The sequence below is a fragment of the Thunnus albacares genome, chromosome 2 (assembly GCF_914725855.1).
Source record: "Thunnus albacares chromosome 2, fThuAlb1.1, whole genome shotgun sequence".
Taxonomy (NCBI): domain Eukaryota; kingdom Metazoa; phylum Chordata; class Actinopteri; order Scombriformes; family Scombridae; genus Thunnus; species Thunnus albacares.
The window spans coordinates 24,218,967-24,245,756 of record NC_058107.1 but is presented as its reverse complement, the minus strand read 5'-3'; the positions used below and the strand labels follow the sequence as shown (position 1 = coordinate 24,245,756).

General features: G+C 46.0%; 1 protein-coding gene across 1 annotated transcript in view; it reads right to left on the bottom strand.

Moving 5' to 3' along the window:
* The window catches only part of LOC122997904 (zinc finger SWIM domain-containing protein 6-like), a 45,075-nt gene that overhangs the window by 11,777 nt on the left and 6,508 nt on the right, over positions 1-26,790 (bottom strand). Inside the window, exons 2-9 of the mRNA XM_044374251.1 lie at positions 8,459-8,815; positions 6,460-6,608; positions 4,959-5,109; positions 3,152-3,331; positions 2,442-2,612; positions 2,167-2,313; positions 1,687-1,833; positions 644-904 (exon numbers count right to left, since the gene is read on the bottom strand). Coding sequence (XP_044230186.1) covers positions 644-904; positions 1,687-1,833; positions 2,167-2,313; positions 2,442-2,612; positions 3,152-3,331; positions 4,959-5,109; positions 6,460-6,608; positions 8,459-8,815 — 1,563 coding nt within the window. The remainder of the gene's footprint in view (positions 1-643; positions 905-1,686; positions 1,834-2,166; positions 2,314-2,441; positions 2,613-3,151; positions 3,332-4,958; positions 5,110-6,459; positions 6,609-8,458; positions 8,816-26,790) is intronic.

Below are 26,790 nucleotides of genomic sequence, written 5' to 3'. Positions count from 1 at the left end.
CTGCAGCCTCCAGGGGCCCGCAGAGGCCTCAGAGCCGGGTGCTCTATTAGTAACGGAGCCAGAGGTGGGTGGTCGCGTCGGGCCGGGCAGGGCTGGGCTGGGGTTTGGGTGGGGTCTGGAGTAAAATCTTGACTGGGTTGGGCCAGCCAGGATGTGTCACCCCCCCCTCCTCCTTCTCCCTTTCCCATAACCAAACCCCAGCCGTTGCATTCTGTTCCAGTTCAGTCCTGTAAATGTACACACTGTTGTGTGTGCACGCATGTGTGCTGACACAATACCCCTGGTGTTACTGTGTAAAGAGCTCATTTTGGTCTGGCCCGGGGCAGCTCAGCCTCTATTTGCACCACAAAATGAAAGGACAATAAATAGTGAGACAGAGTCCAATGTGTTTTTTCCTGTTTAAGCAAGAATGTGTAGGCTGGTGTGTGGGAGGAGAGACAAGACAGAGAGGAGTTGTGCGTGTATATATACTGTATATAGACAGTATATACATATATATGTATATATATATATTTATATGTATGTGTGTGTGTGTGTGTGTGTGTGTGTGTGTGTGTACGTGTGTGTACGTGTGTACATGTGTGGGGACTGCTGGGAGAATAAAAGCAGAAGCAGAATAAGGGTGAAATGTTATCTCTCTCACCCTCTAGCAGAAAGACAGCTTGTTTTCGGAAGATTTTGACCAGGGAGTCGTCCAGTTCCACTTCCTGCAGCTTGGCCAATAGCTGCTCTTCGTTGCGGCACACCTTTTCTTGCGCGTACAGCCCGTCTGGCATCACCCGCTGCTGGCCTAAGCCAATCAGAGCCGTCTCCACTGCCAGCGCCACGTAGGATTCACCGTCTCCCAGCAATCGCTGCACGGGCATCCGCTGGAGGTCTGCGCGACTAACTACACTGGAGCAGTCTGTGAAGAAGACAAAGATGAGAGGTAGATCAAAGGAAGTGAGCTGGCGTGAGGTGGTAGTCAGTGTTATTCTCTGAGGTCTGGACGCTAGATGAGTCTGTCTCTTATGGAAAACCGCTGTGTCAGTCACACAGTAGATGTCTGAACCCAGCGACCATCCAAAATAAAGATTAACGCCTCAGGAGCATTCCTCTGTTCACTGCTCTACCTCAGAGGAGAGGGCTATTTCGGTGAGCAGAGGAGGCGATGAGGGACGGAGAGATCGAGGAGCGTGGGGGAAGAGAATTTAAAAAACATGAGAGGAGGCATGATAAGATGAGCCAAAGAGACTGAAGTTGAATCTGCGCTTAAACTGTGCTTTATAACATCTGCATTCTAATGTAAGCCGAGAAATATGAAAAGACCTGAAAAGTATGAGGCTGAAAAAAATCTCTTTGCCATCTAATGTCACAAATAAAACATTGGGAATAATACAGAATGTGCAAAAATGAAAAATGTATAAAAATCTGTGTATAAACATACAAACCTTTGCGTACTTTCATGATTGTAGCCCTGCTCATTTTATACCATGCTATACTTATAGTATTGTTTTATATGTGGTGATTATGTAAGCCATGTATACAGTATGTTATATTCAAATCATATGATACGAGTATGTGACACAACATACTGTTTAATCTTCTTGGCTTTTTTTTGTTTCATATGTTGCCATAGCACCAGGGCTATATTAAGTATATGTGTAAATTTCTTTTCATTGGGGACGCCAGTTAAATCAACAGTACCTGAGAGGTCTAAACAGGTATTCGAGCCCTCCTCTCCCGCTCGTCCCGACTCTGTCAGGGTGCTGAACAAGGTGCCGATGGGATCCAGGGGATGTCCCACCCAGCCCTCCATGTTGGTGATGGAAGTATGGCCTTTATGAAGCAACTCTGAGACAAAGTGGAGCAGACAGTGACGCAGTTAGAGGAGAGTGCAGACAGAAGTATGCTGTTAACGCGATGTCTTGTAAAACCATGCACATATTTTCTGAACTGAAATTACCAAAAATTATTCAATGACCTCCACCAAATAGACCAAATGAAAGATAACAAAACAATAAATAAACAACTTGACCTGCACTAGACAAATGAACAAGTTCTTACATCGAATTAAACTAAATTAATAAGGACAAAGAATTCAAGCAAAATGTTATTCTAACAACAACACAACCTCCCTCTCGGTTAATTACTTCAAAAAATGGACACCTTAAAAACAGGCTTCACCTTTCTTGTGCCGTCGGAAGTGCTCCAGTTGCCTCTGCTGCTGCCGTCGTAACGTGTTCACCACAGCGATGGCCAGTCTGAGGGCTTCTCTGGGGTAACCGTGTGAACGCAGGGCGTCCACCCTGGCACAGGCCGTTGGGACATGTTCTGAGAAAACGGCAAAGTGTTTAACTCTCATCATCTCTCACTGTGTCTGCATGTTCCCGGACCAACTTACTGCATGTAAACAACCGATCTGACACTCATACACCCACATACAGTAAACACAGACTCACCATGCCACAGGGGTGAGCCACGTGTGTCAAAGAGGGAGCCCTCCTGGTTGTCATGGTAACAGTAGTTGGCATAGAGGTCACTGGCGATAATGTGCTGGAGGTGTCGGTCCTGCCAGTGCAGGTCACAGGCCTCAATAGCCCGTGTGAACACAGTCCTGTGGGGGCGCATCTCTGCAGGAAAAAGAGGTGGAAGACAGGCGGAGGAAGGATTTAATGCTCGATCACCTTCACATGCTGAGAGAAAGGCAGGTAATGATCATCAGCTAGCCCACTTGCATGGTCATTTGGTTGCCTTTTGGCTGAAAAGTCCATGCATTATCATATTAATATTAATAATATGTTAATTTTTGTGCATTAGCATAATTACTGTAAACAAACATAACCATAACCTAGAAGATTGGCAGCCTGTAGCAGCTTCTACACGGCAGAAAATCTGCCACTGTTTTCATCTGAACTGAAGTGAAGCTTTCAGCGCGAATGAGCTTCATGGAAAAATCATCTCCAAAGGGTTGATCATCTTTCGTAAGGTAAAAGAAACACAAACACATGCAGAATGATGCAAACAGTAACCTTCAATATGCATAAGATGGAGGCTCCTCTATTGATGTACAAATGCTACATTTAGCACTTCTCACCTTTTCCACTGTGAGATACTTTATTACAAAGTAAATATGTTATTGACAAACATACAAAACTTGTCAATCTCTGACCTTGGTTGCCATGGGCACCCTGAGGCAGTGAGTGGGTGAGGTTGGGCAGCTCGTTGCCGTGGTTACCGTCCTCCCAGGGGCAGACATCCACGCTGTTCCATCTGCGCAGCTGGCGCAGCCATGATGACTTCTGCTCTGGCTTGCAGTGGGGGTTCAGTACGATGCACATCCACAGGGCACCTGGACACACACGAACATAAACACACACACACACACACACACACACTTGAGTCACCTACCCTACTTCCCAGTGATGTAAGCAATGAGTCATACAATGCAGGAAGGTGTATCTTTTGAGATTAAAAACTCCTAAACACAGCTATCTGGCAAGATTGAAAGCTCGAGGCAGTTTTCAAAGATGTGCAGCAGTCATAACATCGTTCCTTTTTCTTTTAGAGCACATTTTGTATGCTGCCGCCCTCTTGCACTGGAATACAAAACTCTGTGAAAACAGAGAACTTAACTAGTCCCCAGGCAACGTGGACTGCACACACATCATTTTGGAGTAAATTGGAACAAACAGAATATGAAAAGTGGCTAAGTCTCTTGGGATACGAGCACATTCAGGGATTTTTACTCTCAAGACTGCTGGAGATATGTACACTCCTCAGCATGTGTTTGTGTGTTATTGTGTTGTTTTTATGCATGCATGCAAAAGACGGAGAGAGTTTGGGAGGAAGGACGAAGACAAGGACGAAGACAGAACATGAAGAGCGAAAAAGAACACAAAAGGTGCAGAACAGAGGGAGAGCAGGAAAAAAAAAAGGGGGAAATAGAAAATGAAATGGGAGCGGAGATGATTTGGACGAGGAGACATGGCTGAGGACAAGTGAATGAGGCTCGGCTTTGTGTCTGGAGGAGAGGAGTAGTTGCAGCTCAAAGGAGAAAGACAAAAGATGGGGAGAGAGAGAGAGAGAGAGAGAGAGAGAGAGAGAAGGAGAGAGAGAGAGAGAGAGAGAGAGAGAGAGAGAGAGAGAGAGAGCGGTGCCGAGAGGCAGCATTCACCACACATCAGGGGGAGTGATAAGGACTTGGGAAGAAGGGTTTGAAGTGTGGACTTCAAAGAGACCGTACACACACTTCCAAAAATACGTGGGATTGAAACAGATGAGATCACTGCGCTGTCCTCACAGAGTGCAGAACAAGACCAAAGGGAGAAAATGAAAATCATCATCGCCAACAACAGCAGCATCAACCAAGACATTAGAGGGAAACAACAAAGGAAGGAGACAACACGACTGCTGTCCTGGTGACGGGCTTGTTGGTTTTGTGGTTTGTGAGGAAGTGTTTCGCTGTAGGTACAGTACATCTGTCAGAGGAACTACACACTGTATCAAACCAAACAACTGCATGGCAAGCAGCACTCTGTCACATTAACTAAATATATAATGCGAAGCGTTTGAAAACATTACGGAGGTCATAATATTTGGGGTTTTGATGAGGCGCGATGTGCTGCCTTAAACGGCTTGTAATTCACAAAGACACTCTTGCTGAGCTGCCAAACCTGCATTCACAGTCAGGGGGAGAAGACTGGGCTGTCAGTGATGAGTGTGTGTGTGTGTGTGTGTGTATGTGTGTGTGTGTGTGTGTGGGCTGTCTTGGAAACAAAGGACAAATAAACAAACAGGGAAAAAAAATATGCGCGTGTGTGCCTTTGTGTCGATGTCTGCGTTCGATCACCCACCTTGCTAAATCTCTCCGTGCCTGTGCATACTGTGAAAGATGTGTGTGTGTGTGTGTGTGTGTGTCTGTCTCTACTTGTGCACTTAAGTAGGACAATTTGTGTGCGTGTGTGTTTCCCACTCACCCAGCTCGTCCCAGAGCTGTCTGTACTTGTCGGTCATGGTGGTGCCCTGCTGTCTCCACAGCGCCAGCCGAGGGTCGGCCATGAACTGTTCTGTGATCAGTGTTAACATCCTCGCTCCGTTGGAGTCACGCATCTTCAACATCTCCCTCACCTAGAGGAGGAGAGAGGAGGAGACAGGGAGGGACGGTTACATACACGCCCGCACACACACATGTGGTTTATACAAACACAAAAAGAGGACCATGAGGAAACAGACGCATGCATGAAAATATCCTGTAAAACCCAGGATTTTTTTCTGTTTTTCTAGTATTGTGAAAATGAAAAAAAAATGACAAAAATCTGAGTGAAAATATGATTTTAAAAACACTTTTCAATGCAAACACACAACTTTCTTTTTTCTCTGAGAGGGGCACTGGAGGAAAACCAGCAGCTCTGTTCTCTCCTTCTTTTCTCCTCGCTTTCTCGAACCGCATCTTCTGAGCTGCGCTAATCGCAAGAGGACCCAATTTATTGTAAACTACGGTGGTCAGCAACTTCTTGCAACAGGGAAAAAACAACCACTTCAGTGAGTGGGAGATATAAAATTCAAGTAAAATTGGTTTAAACAGAAATACTGTTAGAAGTTCTCTGTATTTTTTGGCTAAAAATCTGTAAAAAGAAACAACAAAACAAAACAAACATTTCTATCCACAAACACACACCAAGAAAAAGCCACAGACACAGGATTACGTATATACACAAACGCATACACAGTACATGTGTTTTTGTGATTTGAGGGCATGTCGGTGTACTCTAAACGTGGGTGTGAGTGTGTATGTGTCTGTGCAAGCATGTATGTGTCTGTCAGTATGTGTATATGTGTGTGTGTGTGTGCTGAAAAAGATAGAACAGGCATCAAAGAGCGTGAAGCCGAGAGACATTCTAAAAGCCGGGCAGGGTAGATGATAATGGCCTTGCCTTGCGGTCTTTACATAGCACACAGCACATTAATGCTGGCCTCGCTTTGCCACCGTAATACCAGGCAACAGAGCGGACACGCACACATCTCTCATGTAATCGTTTAATCGTGGGTACAGAGTAGTATACAGTGCAAGCTTTCCCTCTTTCTATATCTCTTTCTCTCCCTCCATCCTGCAATTAGCTCCGGCTAAGAGGCGGCGTGCCACTTTTAATGTATGTGCCAATATATGTAAGTTGTTTTGTCTGGGATTACTTTGAACAGAGGAAGGCCTCTTTTCAGAAGGGAATTGAAGAGAATACAAGTGCACTAGAGAGAGAGAGACAGAGAGAAAATATTTATCAACAGGATACAGAGGGAAGGATAAGGGTGAGACTGCATTTTTCGTGTTCTTGTAAAGAGGAAAGGAAACTTAAAAAAAAAAAAAAAGAGACAGAGAGGTTAGAATGAACTGTGTGCTTGTTGCTGTGGCAGTCAGGGTTGGTATGTGTTGTATGTGTGTTGTTATGTTCTGTATGTGAATGAATGCTACTGGCTCCTGACCTTGCTGAAGAGCAGGTTGAGCTGCTTGCCCGAGCCGTGGTATCCTCCCTGGGACAGGAAGAGCTTAACTTGCTCCTGAACCTGCTCCTCATCCAGATGCCAGCAGTTCTCGTCGTCCACGCTGGCTCCTGCCGTGGGGTCCGGGGCCCCTACACACATATACAAATATAATATGTGGATTAGGCCACTTTTTGTCCTGATAAAAATACTGTACTACTATTACAGAGTGATATATAAATATTATAGGCTAACATATTTTTATAGGCAACTCTAGACTTAAATAATGTTAATGTGAACTCTACACTTTAGTTATGATATTATATCTTTGGAAAACACAAAAATAGTCACTATTCAAAAAGTAGACCAACAACAACCACAATTTAACCACAATTCTAACCTCAATTACTTTGATAGTCAAGCAAAAATGCCAAAACTTCTGCTTCCAGCTTCTCAATTGTGAGGATTTGCCACTATTATTTGTCTTTTACTGTATGATAGTAAACTGAATATCTTCAAGGTTAAGAGTGTTGGTCAGACAAAGCACGAAAAGTCAAGATGTCACGCTGAGCTTTACTGAAGGAAATTATAAACAGGCATTTTTCACTATTGTTTGACATTTTATAGGTCAATTAATCAAGAAATAAGTCTTCAGGTTACTTAATAATGAAAAAAAGCTGCAGCCCTAATACATTGTTACTTCTGAACTTGTTCGGTTTGTAACAACCAATTTTAAGAACACTATTTACAATGCAAGCAGAGATGATTTAGAGACCAGCTGCAAAGCATCCAAGACTTTTCACCATGACGCTGTAGAAAAGAAGAGAAAGGCTGCAACTATAATTCAACGTGAATAATATGAATGTGGAATATTTTCATGTAGTCTGCCTTCTTCCATTAATGCTAGCTCCTGTACCCCTGTTATTTGGCACTTAATTCAAGTGTATTTTATAGAAACAACCCCAAAGCAAAACTGAATTTATGAATCTATTACTCGTCATAAAAAGTTAGATTGTAATGTACCTTTGAACATACTGACTCACAGTTTCAACAACACATTGATTTTGTAATAACACTTTGTATTGTGAACGTAATTTTCCCCAACATTGTAAACAGTAATCCGGTTTCTTTATCCCTCCAAACTAAAGTAATGTTGTTTCCCGGAAGGAAACTGTAAAAGACATAAAGACTGAAAACATATACTGTATGTACACATAAATCTCAAACAGATTAAATGAACAGGAGCCATTCAGTTAGATGCTTTGATTCAGATGACATGTTTCAATTTTAAAGAATTATTGATGGAGGGGCAACAAATCAATAGGCTGTCAAAAAAAAAAAAAAAATCGCTCAATCACAACAGTTTGTCTCTTTATCGCCCATCTGACTTTTTTTATTTATTTCCATCCTGCATTCTAAGATGTTCATACATGGTTCTTCCTTCTTTCTGGGTAAATCTCTTCTTCTTTTCGTCCCTGTTTCTCAGTTTCCTCATAGTCTTCCTTCCTCCAAGTCCAGTATGTCTTCATTCTTCCTCGTCTTCTTGCCCTTATTTCATTATTTTCTCTCTAACAAACACACATCTATGCTTTTTCATGGCTTCTTCTGTTCCGTGTTCTCACTGGTGTCTCTTGCTCTGTATTGTTTGCCCTTGAGTTTCTCCCTCTTATTAAGGTAAGCAGCAAATACAGTATTGATAACAAGAGATATGCACCTTTCTTTATCTCTCTACTAGCCTCTTCGTCTCTGTCTCTGTATCGCTCTCTCTCTCTCTCAGAGGTAAATAACGGGTCTATAGTGTTGATTAGAGGCACACAGTCTCTCCTTTACTGCCTGGATCTCACTAATGAGTAACATTGATCCTGCCACACTTTACCTTCATCACACAGTCAATACACGCATGCATGTAGAGTAAGGAAGACACACAAACTAACAAGATCACATGACCCTCTTCGCACTCACTGACACACACACACACACACACACACACAATTTTCCTCACCGTGGACCTGGTTGATCTCCGAGTTCTGTGACAAAATCTCATCAGCCAGTTTCTGCGCAGTAGGCAAGACTTCGGTGTGGTGGACCGAAATCAGATACTGGACGAACTTCTGCAGCTGGTCTCTGCTCATCTGGAACAGGGTTTCTGAGATGGGCAGGTGCAGTTTGACCTGCTCGGGCTTCCGTACTCTGTAAAGCGACAGCGCCACCACATGGGCGCAGTAGAAGATGTCTTTGTTGCCGCAGGTGCACGTTACCGCCGTAATCTTGCAGCGGTCGAAGCTGACGCTGACGCTGCATACTAGCTCCGGGGACGAGGGTGTGGCGGGGTCCGTCACTGTGCCGCTCAGATGGAAACCTGAGAGGGTGAGAAATAAAAGAAAAAGTTAAGTACAATGTACGTAAAAGGCCTCCGTTATAGCTTCCTTTCTGCTGAAACGTTTCATCGGTTAACCGATTAATCGATGAGAAAAAAGTTTTAAATGATTTCTCAAGCAAAAATGGCTACATTTCTCAAGCTGCAGCTGCTCGAATTTGAACATTTCCTTCTTTTCTTTGGTAGTTCATGGAGTATGTTTGGGTTTTGGAAAGTCTGTCCCATAAAAAAATGATCAGTTTTAACCCGAGCAACAAGACAAGATCAGAATAAACTGTCAGTCAGTATGATAGAGATGAGATCAGGCAACTATTGTGTTTCCCACAGAACCAACAACTGGATGTTTTGCCTAAACATCTATTAAGTAAACGCATGAGAACTGGATGACTCGATCAACTCGTTGAATGTGCCCTTTAGTAAATGACATTATGGAAGCAATCTCTCTGAGAATGAACACAGTGAGGATGGAGTTCACCAATTATATGAAACAGACTTAGCTGGCCACAGGCACCTGCCAAAGGCCCCATGTTCTCTTATCATGAGAGCATGATCAGAACCAGCTGCAGTCCACTGTTGCGACTCTGAGTGAGAGTGAATGAGCATGACAGAAATCCAAATGCAGGAACTCGGATGGAGGAACTGAGAAAGAGATGAGGAAGTGAGCAGTCGGGGCGGCTGTTACAGTATGAATAATACAGCCTCTTGTTTGAATATAACGTTTGATCTTATCCTGACTGCGCTATCCGGAGGCGCGGCTGGTCATTATGCGAGTATGAATATGAATGAGCAGGGCGGGTCTCCGGCAGAGGCCTAAAACACACACTGATGAGCATATGAAAGAGACAAACCTGTGTGCACACACTGAGTCGCAGCGTGAGATCATGCATTTATTAATAATGGGAGTGGTTAGGAGAGATGGAGAGGAGCTTATGAATGCATTTATGTGTTCAGGAGAGATGTCTGAAATGCATGTGGACCGGGGCAAAGACATACATCTCTTCAATATGTTTATCAAAGGGCTGAATGCATGCATCGCTGTGATATCAGGCATGTATTAACGCAGATATCAAAGCGTTCTCCGGGCCTCTACATTAGGTAAAAAAAAAAGGGAGAGGGGGTAGAAAGTTGAATATTTCATAGCATATGCTGTAGAGGGTAATGGGGTGAGGTGCACACAAGCAGGCAGAACAGAGGTCAGGTGGTCAGAGAAGCCTTCCTTCTATCCTGATAGTTGCGGGTTGCAGTAAGAATGCAGGTGAATAGGAGGAAAAAGGGAGAAGGACATAAACAGGGTCACGAAGGCTTATGTTTATTCTCTGCAGCCTCCCTGTTTAAATACCCTCTTACATGAGTTATGACTGAGGCCTTCAGCAACACTTTATCAATCCAAAATTCAAAAAAAGCTCCATTATCATGGATGTTGCAAATGAGCATGAGAACGGAAATTACCATGTTTTTCCTATATGTGCCCTTTTGCTCAGCATTATCTGCAAAACTAAGAAGTGTTGGCTGCAAATATCCGACAGTGCAGAACTGCAGAACATTGCCATGGAGATATGCTTTTCCATTCTAAAAGCCAGCTGGCACAGGAAGTACATGTTCGTTAACAATATCCACAGAAGACGGGTGTGGATCGAATGTGGCAGCCACTTGCATCTGCGGTGATCAAAGCCTATACGTCTACAGCTGTGAGAGAGAGTGTGTGTGAGAGAGAGAGAGAGAGAGAGAGAGAGAGAGAGAGAGAGAGAGAGAGAGAGAGAGAGAGAGAGAGAGAGAGAGAGATATACTGAGTCACTCTTAAACGAGACAAAAAGGTTTACATGGTGCAGCTGCTTGTCGAATGGAGAGCTAACTGATTTAGCTGTGTAACAACATACAAATGAGGAATGGCTTTTAATACATTTAGTATGTGTGTGTGTGTGTTTGTGTGTGTGTTTTGTGTGCACACGCGACATGAGCTTGTGTTTCAAGAGTAGCCCCTGGTCCAGAGAGTGGAGAGAAAAGGAGAACATCAAAAACATGTGGAGCTGAGAGAGCTCAAAGAAAAATCAACCTCTGATACAAACAGACACACACACACACACACACGCTCTTATACACACACACACACACACACACACACACTTATCAGCCTGTCATAAAAACAGCTGCACTTTCTTTTTCAAATGTTTTCCTTTTTCCCATAGGGAAAATTAACAGGGATACTTTTTTTTAAATTCAAAACACATGGTGTATGAAAAACTAAATAGTGATAAAAGACTTGTTCGAAAGCAAAGGTCTGTTGTGTTTCCCTCGCTTTAATGGACACTCTCTCTCTCTCGCCTTCCAAGCCCTTTTCATCCGTCCCTCCCTCCGTCCGCATTCCCACAGCTCTTTCTCTCTCACTCTCTGACAGATGGGTAGGTAATGAGTTTCGCCTTTCCCCGTCCAATCGTCTGGGCACCAAAAACTGCCCCCCACGCCAAATATGCCCTTTTAATTTAGCCAAGCGCTGAGTACAGGGATATTACTGTTTAGGTACATACACACACACACAGACACACAGACACATGCATGCACACACACACACACACACACACACACACACACACACCTCCCATGACTCCTGGTTGGGTGGGTATGAAACCTTCAATGTCTCATGTGCTAGCTATTAAAGAGCCTGGTTTCCCCCTCACCCAGTCCACCCAGCTCCCCTCCCCGAGTGGTGCTCAGGGCTCTTTTCTGTGCATGTTCAAGAGGCCAGGGTTGGCTTTCAAAGTAACCATGGCGGCCATTTTTAGAACAAGGCCTCTGTGAGGTTGCCCTAGAAACCCCTTCTGACCGCCCTGGTGAAATCACACTTGGCCCGAAGCGCTGTGTAAGGGAGCGAGAACAGTGTGTGAAAGAGCGAGCGAGAATGAGCGTATGTATATATATGTTCAAATCCCACAAAAGGTCTGCAGACCACCCACACTCTTTGGGGGACCCACATCAAAGCATTCCCCCAAATAGCCCTTCGCTCTATCTTTTTCTCTCGTTTTGAAATTGTATAAGTGCCGATAAGCCAGCGTGCGCTCTCTTGACCAGCTAGGACCACTTCTGTCTATTCAACAACAAGGGGCCCCAGAAATACCGGACTCCTGCTCTTATTTCAGGGAGGAAAGGCCCAGACTAAGACCTGCAGCTCCCTCAACATACATCTACTGCGACGGAAGAATGCCGCCTTTATACGCTCCCTATAAAACAGGATTTAGCTTCCCACATGAAGGCAGTCGGCAGGGATCGGGGCCGGGCCTGAAAGGTATGCTTGCCTAAGCACAAAAGTGCTCAGTGTTCCAAAATCACTGAGTAAATTAGATTGAGCAACATACATATATTTCCGCAATCAAATTAAGATTCCAAGTCAATGGAGAAAATTCAGGCCCAGCAGTGGGAAGGTCATTAAGTTTATTGGCTGAACTGGTTCATGAGTGACTGTCACCTAAATCTAATATGGCACCATGCAGTTCAGACAGGGCTCATCCGTTGTATTCGTGTCCGTGAGAGAGTAGAGATTCTGAATACATGATTGATTTCAGTACAAAAAAATGAGATAAAACAAATGGCCTGGTGTGAAAGTGAGTCAACAAAAGCTAAGAGGGGGAAGCAGAGAAAGCAAATAGATATTTAAGGCCCATTCGCCTGCGCCGATTCACTTTAGCCTTGGACATTAATCAAATTACCTCATGAGCTGCAGACAGACAGAGAGCAACACCAAAAATCCGGCTCTGCCCTGCTAGAGCCTCTATGATCCAGGCGGGACCACCTGCAGTAGTTTGAGTCCTACTCCATGTTGACCAAAGATAGCCTCACAGAGAAAAAGGCTACCGGACTGGAATCCAATCCGTTTGGTTGGATTGAACCGAGAGGCCCTACTGAAAGGAGATCTGAACCACGACCGAAGAAAAGCAAGGCCCTGCAGCAGGTCGAAGAGGGGTCGAGAAATGTTGGGCAACCCCCACCTCTAACGCCGCTTCTATCCCACCCACAGCCAAAGGAGCCTTCCCTTCATTGCTGCTCCATGAACTGGCCCAATTAATAAGGCTACAAAGACAAATACAAGGCCTTTCAGCATCTTAGAGGGTAGGTCTGTGTGAGTAACAATCAGCACATGCGTGTGTGTGGTCCTATAAGGAAGCACCCATACAGAGACTATAAACAGAGATCAATGCTATTCTGCAGGAGACCTTGCTCCAGGCGTGTGTGTGTGTGCATGTGTGTGTGTCCTAGGTGTGGGACGGGCTGGAATAACACAGCTGAGCTCCAGGGGCGGCCATATTTACGCCTTAAACCCTCTGGTAGACCGAAAAGCCTTTTTCTCCGCGGGTGTGTTTTCATCACCTGCACTTCCACACACACACATGTGCACCGACACACACGTTCCCTCTCTCTCTCTCTCTCTCTCTTATGGTCTGAACGCGTGTGCTGACAGACACAAACGAGCATAAATTAATGTTTTGAGATATTCTATGAATTTCAATGCTTTTACTTCCGCTTGAGATTCTGACAGGAAAATCTGCATACTAATCATAGGGATGGATGGAAAAGAATATCTTTGTGTGTGTGTGCGTTGACGGATGTGTGGGTGATTGGAGTTGTCATCAGCTGGCGGTTGAAATGACAGTCAACTACTGGGCTGCTGCCACTTAGTTGCCATGCGGTACATCAGGAATGACTCGCAATTTTCTAACTATCACTTTCAAAATGGATTCTAATTTTGCTGGATTGGGCCTGTCAGGCAGAGCTGGTGTTACTGCTCTGCTGACTGATCCCAAAGGCTGCTGTTCAGAAGGCTGACCAGTGCAGACAGACAGTGGAGCCTCTGTTCAGGGATGAGATCAAGACAAGACCAAAAAAAAAAAAAGGAAAAAGTGATCAGAAAATGAGATGGTAACAAATGGAAGAAAGAAATCTGGGGAAAAAATCCTTACAATTCACAGTGACACAGACTCATGGGCTTTTTTTTTGGAGCATTAGCTTGGCCTAGATGCTGCTAACTCTTAATGTTTTTTGGAAATACGCTTTTTCCTTTCTCGCTGAGTGTAAGATGAGAAATATGATACTACTTTTATGTCTGTAAGGCTTTTGGAGGTGCTAGTAGGTGAATTTCCTTACCTGTGGACAAAACCAGGCTAGCTAGCTGCTGTTCCTCTGTTTGCGGTCTTTGTGCTAAGCTAAGCTAACTGGCTGCTGGTGGTAGCTACATATTTACCGTACCGCCATTAAAGTGTTGTCAATCTTCTCACCTAAATCTCGGCAAGAAAGCATATTTCCCAAAATGTCAAACTATTCCTTTAAACGCAGGTAAGATAGAATGTAACCACAATGTTGCAGCTACTGATAACATTAAAAAAATGATAGAATTTAAAAAAAAAAAAACAATTTATTGTACGGATAATATGTTTTTGGTTGTATAAAATTACATTTTTTAACAAAGTAGGCCATGTTTGGTGTAGTTAACGATTAAACACATTAGTCTAAAATTACTATTAGGTGTAATTTCAGAATGACACCTGGGTGGTATTGGGTGGATGGTCCCTTTAGCCGCTTTTCAACGAATCTCTGTCACTGGAGAAGCCAGTAGCCTGCTAATTCTGTCTCCTGGCTGTACATTAACTATACATTATCCCAATCCATGTGCAAGGTTCATTAGTGTGAATGAAATTACAGCTGGCTGGAAATGAATGTATGTAATTAGCAGAGGTCTGTCCCAGTAGAGCCACGCAAGCTATAGACGGAGGCAATGGGATCCATTGAAAAGCCATTGTCTGCTACTTCAGGGCTTGAGTGTCTTTTTAATGGCAAACCTATACAGTCGAGACATTATAGCGCTAGCGTCCTTCTTCGTACGAAGGAGGCCAGTTGAGATGAGCTGGTCTGTGTCGCTCGAGAGGACAATACAACAAGAATAAACGAAGAATATGAAAATACATGATGCTCATTGGTTTGGAATGTGTGTTTGTGAGGCGGAAGCTGTGTTTGTGTAGACCATATGCATGATTTGCACGCAGAAGTGTGCCAAAACGGCATTTGCTGTGCTTGTCAGGATTGATTACAGATGTGTTTCTCTCGCTTAATTTGAACTTTGCCCTATAAATCCTTTTGTGATTAATTCTTTTGATAAAACAGCTTTCAAAAATTCATCCTGACATGAAAGCTCGGCAACAAAAAAAAGGTAAAACAAAAAAAAAAAAAAGGCAAAAACAGAACTAATTGTAGCAAAAAGCCTCCGTAAAGCTAGCACTGTACACAGACAAAAAGCCACTACTGTGCAAGCTAACATGGCTGGAAAGTGAAGAGAATTCATTTGCATATGGAAATAGCAGGGCAGTAACACGACTGCAGCATGACTGTGTGTGCACATGTACAAGTATCAGTGTGTTTTTTAGTTCACTAGTCCACACCAGGAAATAACCTTACACTCTTTACCCTTCCCATTTCATTTGGAAAGTCACCCTACACACTCCACCACACACACACATACACACACACACACACACTACCCCACCCTTTGACACACAACTCATGATGCCTTCATGCATGCACACATACTTGCTTCAGTGACTCCCTGCAGTCAACCTCCTTCTGCTCACAAACAGCCCCTCCTCTTTCCTTTTTCTCTCTCCAATAACTAACTCCTCCCCTGTTCCCCCCCTCCCATCCATGACACGCGCGCACACACACACACACACACACAAAATGTTGCCTAGCCCTAAGCTGACCCGTTGTGTGTACTGACGTCACATACTAGACAAGGGGAGGCATCATTCCAGACAGACACACACACACACGTGTACATGCACACACACACACATACACACACACACACACACGTGTACACACACACACACACACACACACACACGCACACACAGGCCCCAGCCAAGGGGGAAGCTGCATTCCAGCACATGCACACAGACACACAAACACACATCACCACGCCTGGCGGTGGGAAGCATGGGGAGCGCTCAGCTGTAGCGGGGAGGCGGGGAGGAGGGGGGGAGGCGGGGGGTGCAGGGGAGGCGAAGAGGGGGTGGGGTGGTTTCAGAGGAGGGAGGAGGGAGCAATGGCTCTGAGCCAGTGTTCCTCTGAGCTCAGCACTTCCCCTTTCAGCTCCAGCCAGCCGCCAGTTTGCGTAACGCAGCCCATGCAGGCCTGCCGGCTCGTGCTTAACCCCTTCCTTCCTGGAGTCACTGAGGTCATGCTTGCTGTTCTCTGTTTGGCGGTGCATGCCACATCCTGGCGTAAACCCGCCCCTGCCAACATCCCCCAACATCCCCTGGCTCACGCTGTCCCATTATAGCATTGAGCACACCGGCCCTATACTCATACTTCTACATTATTACCTGACACAGATGGAAGCTGATACACACACACACACATGTACACACAACAGAGAAACGATACATTTGCCAGGAAATTGGTTAACCTTTTACATGCCATTTTCTTTTTTTTCCAGTGTGCTGGCATTGAGTTGACCTACCTATACCTTTGTTCTTCTCCTAAAATAATCACTGAACAATTAACATAAGCTTGTGTAAAAATCTTAAATGCTAGCAAACCTGTTTGAGAGTGACCTGGATTTAGTGCGTCATCTCTCTTTGAAGACAAAAAAGGCTGCAGAAAACCACTGAAACACACACCCATTAATTAGCAATTACCAAGCTATTATCACAGCCGCAGACATATATGAAGCTAACACACTAACCACGTTAACACAGATTTGTTTGGATTAGGAAATTACAGAGCAAAGTGCGTGTAATACGGCACAGGTATAGTATGTGTGCGCCGTATCTGTTTAGCTGTATATCCGCTGACCTACCAAGAGCTTATGTAGGCCAAAGTGTCCATTCTACCCGCAAAGCTGTGAGGCCTCGTACATCAGATGTGGCGCCTCTCCCTAAAAACCCCAATGTAAAGTGTCATTGCTCACGCTAACCACACCAGACACAGTCCACGGCAGAGGGATGGGCAGAGCAGAGGGTGGGGGGGGGGAGAGTGAACGAAAGAGGAGGAGAGGTTCTCTCAAATTTAATATCACTTGACACGCGTCATCCAGCATCTCTCAAACAGCCGCTGAGTCTGTGTCAAAGCCACGGCCCTGGCGAAGACGCCGCACGCGCGCATATACGGGGTGCACCTTGTGTGTGTGTGTGTGTACACACACACACACACGCCGAAGTATAAAACAAAGGCAACCCAAAGACAAATATCTCAGCTACCTGGCGCTGTGATCAACGGGCTGCTGCAGAGTAGGGGAATAACTGGGATGAAGACAAGTGAGGGAAGAGAGGAGGGAGTGAGGCAGGGAGGGAGGGAGGGGGAGCAAGAGAAAGGTTGAATACGTCTCTGCTGAATCGTGGTGGTCGATTCTCTTGCCTGCGGGCTATTCCTGTAAATATTGATGTTGATGTTAGGACCACTCTCTTAAGGATAAGCTATAAAGCAAGGGGGTTAGATTTACTCTGTGCAAACTGTAAGCATCTGAAATTACACGCTACACTTGGCCTTCTGCAAGTGTGTTGAGAGGAATCGGCGAGAGACTTTCACCGGGTGAAGAGCTGCAACCACATGAGGGAACTGAGCTCTCTCAGTAGGTTTACAGCTTGCTCCTCTCCCTCTCTCGATGGTTTAGGTTTCCACTCTCAAGCTAAAAGCAGGCAGCTGACATCAAAACCTTCAGAGACCCCTATTTCCCAGAAACAGCTCTCGTTTCATGTAAATAGCTGCCTTTCATGGCTACATTGAGATAAATTGCACCCTGCTGGACAAGAGGGAGACAATGTTCACCCTGGAGCCTCTTTTGTTGACATCTGTATGTGTTGCCATGACAACTCATGTCTGCTCGATGCGAGCGTGTATGTACGTGTATGTGTTTGCATTCATGGGTTGTATTTGTAGGGGGCACACGGCCCGCATACATGTGGGCAAACACAGAGAAGCACACGGGGGGGAAAGCAGGGCAGGTCCACACACACACACAGAAACAAAAATGCAAATACCTCTCTCATTCTCTCTCAAATACAAACACAAAACACACCGCACAAAAGCTTTCAAAGAATAATACATGAGTGTGACCAAAACACTGAATCAGGTTAGACTTGCTTCCAACTACCATGTCCTCGTGGGAGGCTGCAGGCAGAGAAGTTTATTACTTATCTTCACGTTAAAAAGGGCAAAACTAATCCAACCGTGACAACCTTTTCCAAAAACCCTCCAGAGTATCATGTGTGTCTGGTCGACAGGGAGTTAATTGGTTAGTATGATGCTTCATTTCAATACACACATATAGGTTAGAGATTAATCCTCCTATGCTCCGTGGACAGTAGTCTCTATCAACTTTGCAAAGGAATTACTGTGACTGTACACTCAAAGCGTCGCCACATTGTTTGGTCAAATTTGCATTTTCACAGATGACAGAAGAGTAATCATATCCATATGCAATTACGCTGATTATGTCTCTTCAGAGACTTACGAAGTGAAGGACTATCTCACCTCTGAGACCACATGAAACAAAGGCCAACTGCTTTGTTTATCTTTTACCATGTGTCTGTACTTTGAGATCCTCATTATGTTCATTTGGGTTGCCAGAGTGCTAAAGGAGGCAGTGAGAGGGGGGGGGGGGGGTTAAAAGGGGGGTCGAGCGGGGGGTGTAGGGTACCACTAAGGGGGTACATGCCCAGCGCCATGGCAACCGTAAAGGAGGTTGAGGGTGTGCATATTAATCATAAGGATAGAAAAGAATATGTGTGTATGTGCGTGTGTGTATGTGTGAGAATCCCCTCCCGTGGGCAAGTCAGCATTCACCCATGAAGTAGGTCAGTGAAATTTGCCCAAATTAGGTCAGTGGCAGTCAATGGGTGCCATCCTGGACCACAGAAAGAATAAAGGGAGAGAGACAGACACAGACAGACAGACAGAGAGAGAGAGAGAGGTCTATAAGGTTAGGGAAGCAGAACCAAGCAGCTTACTTCATCTTAGCTTTTACACTTTGTTAATTACTGTTGTGCTGATCCATACAAAACACACACACACACACACACACACATACCAAAAAAAAGCCTCAGAGTGAGGAATCAAAACTCCCCCCAAAGCAGACAGACTTCTTTACAACTTCAAGCCATCACTTTTTCTCTACTCAAACATCCCTGGTATCAGAATCAGTGCGCATCAAAAGCCCGTTTTGATTGAAAACGCTTTTGAAAAGCAGTCCGATTCAGTTACAGTGCTTAGGTCTGATTATTTAGCACCCCTCCTCCTCCCTCTACCCCCTCTAGCTGTTTGGATGGTTGCTTCTTTGTCATCTGCCTCTGTTTCGTGGAGCTTTTTTCCCCCCTCTCCCCTATTTTTGAAGAATCCACATCGGGAAAAGAGGTTGTTGCGTGTTGTTGCCAATAAATGGCGGAACACAGGAACCTTTGAAGTGTGTGGCACGTTGTGACAACAAGAGCAAACATGACTCCAAAGGAAACTTTTGCCCCCCCCCCCCCCCCACCTCCTTCTTCCCCCTCACCAATTTCCTCTCCATGTGTACACACACTCGAAACAAAACAACAAAAAAATGACAACAAAGACAGCGAGAATGACAAAAGCTGCATTGGGCATTAGACAGACAGGGAGTGGGCTGAATAATAATCCATGAGGAACCGCGAGGTGTACCAGAACGTTCTGATGATGCTTCGACTCTTCCTGCTTCTTCCTGCCCACTTCCACACAGAGGGAAAGTTGTGTGTGGATCCCACTGTAGCTATGGGGGTGCTCCCTGAACTTTATTCTGTCAGCTCTCTGTCGCTCATCTCCACGCAGTTGGGTGTCAGAGAGGAGGAAAACCATTGACAGGTGTCTTCTGTGGGCAACATCTGTTACTGCAGAGAGATGGCGGAACCTGGGCCTGCACCTAATCACACAAGCCCGCAGCCTCGCTCTGACAGCCACAGAGGTTGGGGAGGGGAGGAAGGGTTGGGGGGTGGGGGGGGACAAAGGCTCCCTTCCCTGGGCAGCGATCAAACTCGAGCCCCCGGCGTGCCTGGAAATGTGACAAGGCCCACTTCCCCTTTCACTGCTCCCCCCCCCCCCCCCCCATCCTCCCCCCGCTGCCAATCATGTGTCATATGCTTCACACTCTCGCACGATGCGCGCGTTTGTGTGGTGAGCGTATGTGTTTGAGCCGGGGCCGAGCCTGTCTACATAAGTTAAAGGGATGTAGAGAAGCGAGAGACGAACAGACAAAGAGACACATGAGGAGTCAAAGAGCTTCGCAGGAAGTGTTGAGCCAGAAACGACCGAATGTACAAGCTGAACGTGGCTTGGAGTGAAGCGAGCCACAATGAGTTACAGTGAGTAGCGTTACTAGCCAGAGAGAGAAAGCTGCCTGGCTAGAGAGGCTGGGTATGGGAGCCAGAGAACTGAACTGCGGCCAACCTGGATGAGGTCTCAGTCCAGATAAGTTGGGACAGTACCAGGGGCCCAGCTACAGACCGTCAGAAGAGGGAGGAGGGAGGAGAGGGGGAGCAAGTGAATTAACAAGAAATACAGAGTGAAAAAACAGAAAAAGAGAAAGAGAGAGGGCAGGCTTATAGGCAAAACAGAGAAGGAGAGAGAGAGAGAGAGAGAGAGAGAGCGAGAGAGGGGTTTTGAGGCTTTTCAGCTCCAAAGTGGGATGGAGGGGGATGGTTTGAGGGAACCGCTGAGAGTCAGGCAGAGCTGGAGTCGAAGGCTCAGAGGCAGGGCCAGGGCTGAGCTGGGGCTGCTGAGAGAGGAGCCAGGGCTAGAGGCCAGAGGAGGGAGAGGGAGGGAGGGAGGGGGGGGCTGGGAATAGGAGGAGGCTGTGGCAGAGCTGGGGCCGGGGCCAGAGCCAGGGGCCCCAGCTTTAGATTTAGTCAGCTGTTCCCCTGGCCAGCAGCTGGAAGGACGTAGGGAGAGAGAGAGAGAGAGAGAGAGAGGGAGGGGAGGTATAGCAGGGGAAGACAGCACAGAGACTTTGGGGGAGAAATTTAACAGGGAAACGGAAAGTGAGAGAAGATGGAGAGGAGGAAGAAAGGGGGGAAAATAGCATGGTGATATAGAGAGGGAGGAGAGGGATGGAGGCGGAGGTGGTGGTGGAGGTTTGGAAAGAGGACAGTGGAAAAGCCATTAGATTCCTATGAGAGAGAAAACAGCGCTGAGAGCAGACAGACTGACAGAAGGTGGTTAAGGCTCACTGGCTTTGCAACCACTCTTCCCTTCCTCCCTCCCTGGTCCTCCTGCTCCCTCATTCCTCTCTTCCCTCCCTCCATCCATCCATCCCTCCTTCCTCCTCCTCCTCCTCCTCTCCTTCCGTCACTGGTGCGCTATTCTCTGGCTAACTCCTTCTCAACCAGTTGTGCTTCGGCAACAGCCCTGCTATTCATTACGCACGACCTGCAAGCATGACCCTAAACACACACCGAGATCTCAAACAGGTGCCCCACACACACACACATGCACACACATATGCAGACACAGCAGCAGCGAAGGGATCACACATGACTGAAAGGGGGGGAGGGGGGGGGGAGTACGTAGGGAGTGAAGACAGAAGAGCTGAAGTGAGAAGAGAGAGAGCTCTCTGTGAGGAGCAGTGCAGGAGGAACAACAAGGAAAGAGGGATGGAGAGAAGAGAAAACAGTGAAATGAGAAAGAAAAAACAAACCGTGTAATTAAAGCAGAGCGCGTACATGCTTTGTTTCCATAAAAGTGGTGAAATGAGATTTGGAGTAGGGGAGTGAGGGGCGAGGGTTTGCCAGGGGGCAAGCAGCCGCTGCTAGCAAAGCACTTTATGGCCTATTATATTCCATTCAGATGGACCAGGCGTCGGGGATAAAAGCATTTAGTCTGTGCGTTAGCGAGTGACTCAGCACTTGGAGCCTTCGCAGGTGGACCCCCTCATAACTACACAATGCATATCAATGAAGTGGCCCACTCACTGCATATGGATCACTCACTCCCACACCTCTGCCTCTCTTTTTCTTCCTTCTCCTCCTCGTCCACCTACGCCACCTTTTTCCTCCTCAACCTTTCACACCTCCTGGTGGAAACACTGTTGTTTATTCTCTTTTCAACTGGACTGAGGTAATTCCACCTGCTCTTCTTTATAAAAGACTTGATCGGGGCAGCATCCAATAAGGCAGGAAACAGGAGGAGGTGGGAGGGGATGAATGGGAGCGGTGTGTTCCAAAAATAAACAAAAAGCCTGACAAATGCATCCCCGCGCACATTTCTTGCAGTGCACTTTTTATTCGACTTTTCCTCAAATTTCTGTGCATGGCTGGAATAGCTGACCCACCTCTTCTCCTCCCTTTTCCACTCATCTAGTGCTGAGACGGTAGAAAGCTCCCCCCCCCCTCCCCCCACCCCCACCCCCACCCCCCTTTCTCTATTGCTTTCTCTCCATCACTCTCTTGTCTCTCTACGGCTCTCCCTCCACCCATCTGCCCTTTCTTCTTCGTTCTACCTCTGTGCCTCTCCATCCCCTTCTCTCCTCCCCTCGGTGGTGGTTAATGGCACAGGCATCCAGCGTGGAATATAGATCAGTGCGAGATGGATGGGGCACCAGGAGCTCCGGCCAGTCCCGTAGGTCCCAGACCAAAGATTAACTAAATATTAGCTGACAGGAAGAGAGAGAGGCAGGGACACAGCTGCAGCTGCTAGTGCCACTGCCAGCAGAACAAACGATAGAGACTGTTTTTAACCCCTTTTGCTCTCGGGAGAAGGAGAGACACATGCGATAAACACACAAGAGATGCAAAAATACACACAACACATCGGGGTATACATACTGCTGTGCACGCGTACGCACATGCTATCAGAGGCACCCTGGGAGAAGAAGTCCACTAATCACATTCTCTCCTCCCCCTCTCGGCCCTGCCAAGGCGGATTGCGAGGGGGAAAAAAGGAATAAATCTTTATTAGGCGATGTGTCCCTGCTTTATCGATCGCTTCGCTCCTTCCCTCCCCTCCTCCCTCTCCACCCCTCTCTTTCTCTCCCCTCCTTTTGTTATTTTAGGCGTGTGTCTGCCATCCAGTCCAATTGAGTCAGGTTGTACATCAGAGAGGACCATTACCCATGTCTCCCTGGGCTGGGCTGTCACTGGCTGTGAGGGGGGTAGGAGGTGAGGTGATGTAGCCACCCAGGAGGGACAGCTAGCCAGCTAACAGCTAGCCAGACAGCCAGGCAGACAGACAGGCAGCCAGATAGTAGGTTTGGGGCAAGAATGCAGACAGACAGGATGGCAATAACAGACAGTGGCAGACAGTCATCCTCAAACATGCCAAGTAACAACAATGGTACATCTGTACTCCACCTACACTCAAATCCTGTATGGGTCTGTGGACAGGGCATGGCACAGACAACACAATTCATGGTGTTAATTCCCACTATAGCCACTAATGATAGAAAGGTCACAGCTTTTATCCAGCAAAGGCTTCCAACAAAGGATGAATCCTGAAATACTCAAACCCAGTAGTGCTGATGTAGTGCAAAAAAGGGCTGGGTATCATTTAAAAATGTTTCCATACTAGTGCTAATAGCCCAGCTTCAGTACTGACATGAAAGCAATACCTTTTTCAATACTTTACTTTGGGAAATATAAGCATGCTTCTTCTACAAAACCCACTTTTCTATTTACAAAGGAAGTCATAGTTCACAGATGTTAAACATTGTCTAAACACAAGCCGCCGTACAAGGGTTTGCCTGTATAACTCAGGAACTATCTGACCAAAGAATAAGTAAACAAGATTACAAATTGGACCGATCGGGCATTCAATGCCAGCTTTCTATACTTGAGAGTCTTTGTTACTTAGTGATACAAACACATTTAAACCCCTGACAACCAAAAAAGTATACCCAGTAATCAGTGAGACCTGACCTGTTCAATAAGCATTCAGTGTATCTAAATGACTAACATAAAAACTATTAATACCAGAAGTATGTCTGAAGAGCAGAGCATGCACAACACTGAAAAAGGTACAGGATGATCCTTCAGGGTATGGAGATCATTTAAAAACTTCAGAAAGAGACAGCACAGCAAATAGGCCAAGTCTTGTTCCTTTCCTAATTCCAGACAGTGGTAAACAGAGAGCTTCTAAATGTAGAAAAAGCGATAGCCCCTGAGGTCTGGATGCAGACTGCTAGCTCTGAGACCAGCACAGAGAGCAGGAGCTAGCTAGCTGGCTAGCCTTCCTCTGGGAGTTTAGACACAGGAAGCACTATGGAAACATGCTGTATCTAGATAGGGGCAGTGTAAATAAGATATGAGTTTCTATTGCCTGGCTTGGGAAATGAAACTGGAAAATTGAGAAGGGGGGACAGAGAGATCCTGAGAGCTTATAAACACAAGGAAGGAATGCATGAAAGAGAAGGAGGATAGGCACAGGTATGGAATGATTAGGAGTAACAGAGCAAGAAAGTAAGACAACAGGAAGATGAGGGGCGGGACTGAGGTAAGAAAAAACTAAGCCTGCGAGGAAGTGAGCAAGAAAGAGAAGGACAAAACTCTTTGGAGGGGCAAAATAAATTCCATAGTCAGTTGAAAGCCTTCCTCTCTTTCCCTTTGAATCTGTCTCATTCTCTTTCTTTGTCTGTCTTTCTGTCTCTCATGCCCGGAGAGCCTTCCCAGCTCTATTCAGCACTGCTCTGCCAGAGAGCAGTGAATGCATGTCTCACATGCCACACAGCCACGACATCGTTGGACCATGCACAGCCAGAGGCACCTCACACTCTCAGGACCTCCTCCTCCACATAGCTCACACGGCACTTGAGCCTGCCGGGCAAGACGAGAGAAGGGGGTAAACTCCCCCTCTCAGCCTGGCTCAGATTCCCAATTGTTCCACAAAAGGACAAAGAAAAAAAAAAAAAAAAACTGGCTGCATACCTTGCCACCTCTCAGTCTGATCTCTCAGGTGAGAAATTGCTCATTGGGGAATGTAAAAGACACATGCACACATTCAATCAAGCAAGCAATCTTTTCCTTTGGTCAGGTGGTGTTTATTGGAAAACAATAATGTGAGCATGGGCCCGTCTTTCAAGCAGGGCAATCAGCCACTGGAGGGACAGTCTGACCATGTTGACCTTTGGCTTTAGTTAATCCCTGGGGGTCAAGTGAAGAGGTCAGCATTGGGCCAGCTCGATGCTAGGGGAGGGACCAGTCGATGAGTGAACACCTCTGTCGCTGTGTGTCAGTGTGTTTGTGCGATAGGGGTCAGTGGCAGGTAAACCCTCATCCTCTGCGCTTGTTTATTCTAAGGCGCCTAGTCACTGGCGCCCCAGCACCGTGAGGTAAGTGTGTGTCTTAAAGCATGTGCTCACGCAAGTGTGTGTGCGTGCAAGAGTGGAAATGAGATAGGGTGGGAATGATGACAGACGGGAATGTCATCCACCCTCTTATCATTAGCATGCCTCACCTTTATTCAGTCTGGCACACACAGCCATAAACACGCTCAGTGAGACATTAACACAAAGCCATACATGCACACGCTCGTATTCACACACATAGATAAAAACATACCTTTGCTTACAATGCTGTCTAAGTATTTGGTGGGGCTTTTTTTCCCATAGAGAGAAGCTTGAACGGGTAAATCTACACTCCACTCTCAACCCAACAATCATTTACAATACTATCAAGGTTAAAAGTCAATTTGTATACTTGACAACTGTATCAGGCACAAAAAACAACCTGCTGGCCTTGGTGTCTTCTTTTTAGCTGGCATTGGCAATGGTAAAAATTACATAACTGTAGACCAACAGAATATAAAGAAATATTTAAGCACCAGAAGCCAAAATTGAACTAACTTCTCTACTCTCATTTTGGTCTGGTACAGGTTGCCCCTTCATTTGGAAAAACAGTAGGTAACTCTCTTCTCTTTAAGTAAAGTATACAGTTTATGTGCACACACATACACAAAAATTGTTTGTAGCCTTTGGGCTGATTCAAAGCTGTTTGGCTTCTGGGGAGAAACAGCTGAGCTGAGCTTCTCTGCATAGAGAAGCTCTGTTCTGTGGCAACAGTGAAAGTATGTGTAGCCTTTAACACGTATTCTCATACAGTAAAGGCACACACACAGTACACAGTGCCAGTCAAAAGTTTGGACACACTTTCTCATTCAAGTGAATGGGAAGGTGTGGTGGTACTGTATACATTGAACCTTCCACTGCAGTAAGCAGAGTCTTAGACTACTTTGTGCTTATTTCAGCAGCCCATTGGTGCAAAGAGGAATTCATTAAAAAGAAAAAAAAAAAGTGAAGGGGAGCATCAGATAGGAAAACGCCGAGTGCTGCATTCCCCTGTTATTATTGCCAAATCGAAGAGAGAAGGGCGGCTGGTAATAAAAGTCATTAAATGAAATAGAAAAAACAGCTTTTAATAGGGCCTTGTCATTGTGGATTTAGTAGCCTTTCTATCGCCTGCTCGCTCTGCTCACAGAGGGGCAGGAGCTCTGTGGAAGGAGGACTGGATTCCTAGACAGAGTCAACCAGCCGAGGAGCTGTGCTGACGCACACCCAGCAGCCACAGTCTGGGACAGGAGACAACTCAAGCTGGAACAGGGACTGGAGCAGACGTTAGAGAGCTCATGCTGGAACTTTATTACTTTAGCTGGTTTATTTTAACAGGGGCAACACACGCTGATCTTGTACATTGAGTCTCTGAAAATGTGCCAGTTTTAGGATGCAGGTAATTTTCAAGCATGGTCTTTGGGCAATTTGGTAGTAGGCCTGGGAGTGTGGCAGATGCAAGACGGATAGGGCTGGAATTGGGAATGGTGATTTAAGAGGGGCAGGGAGGAAACGGCTATGTCTGGGACCAGGAATGGGACAGGGAGGGAGGCTGGCTCCAGTCAGGTGGAAGGACTGGAAAGAAGGCAGACATTAGGCCTAGCTTCAGATGGCAGAAGGACTGTCCAATGGTACATCTTGGGTACAGTCTTGG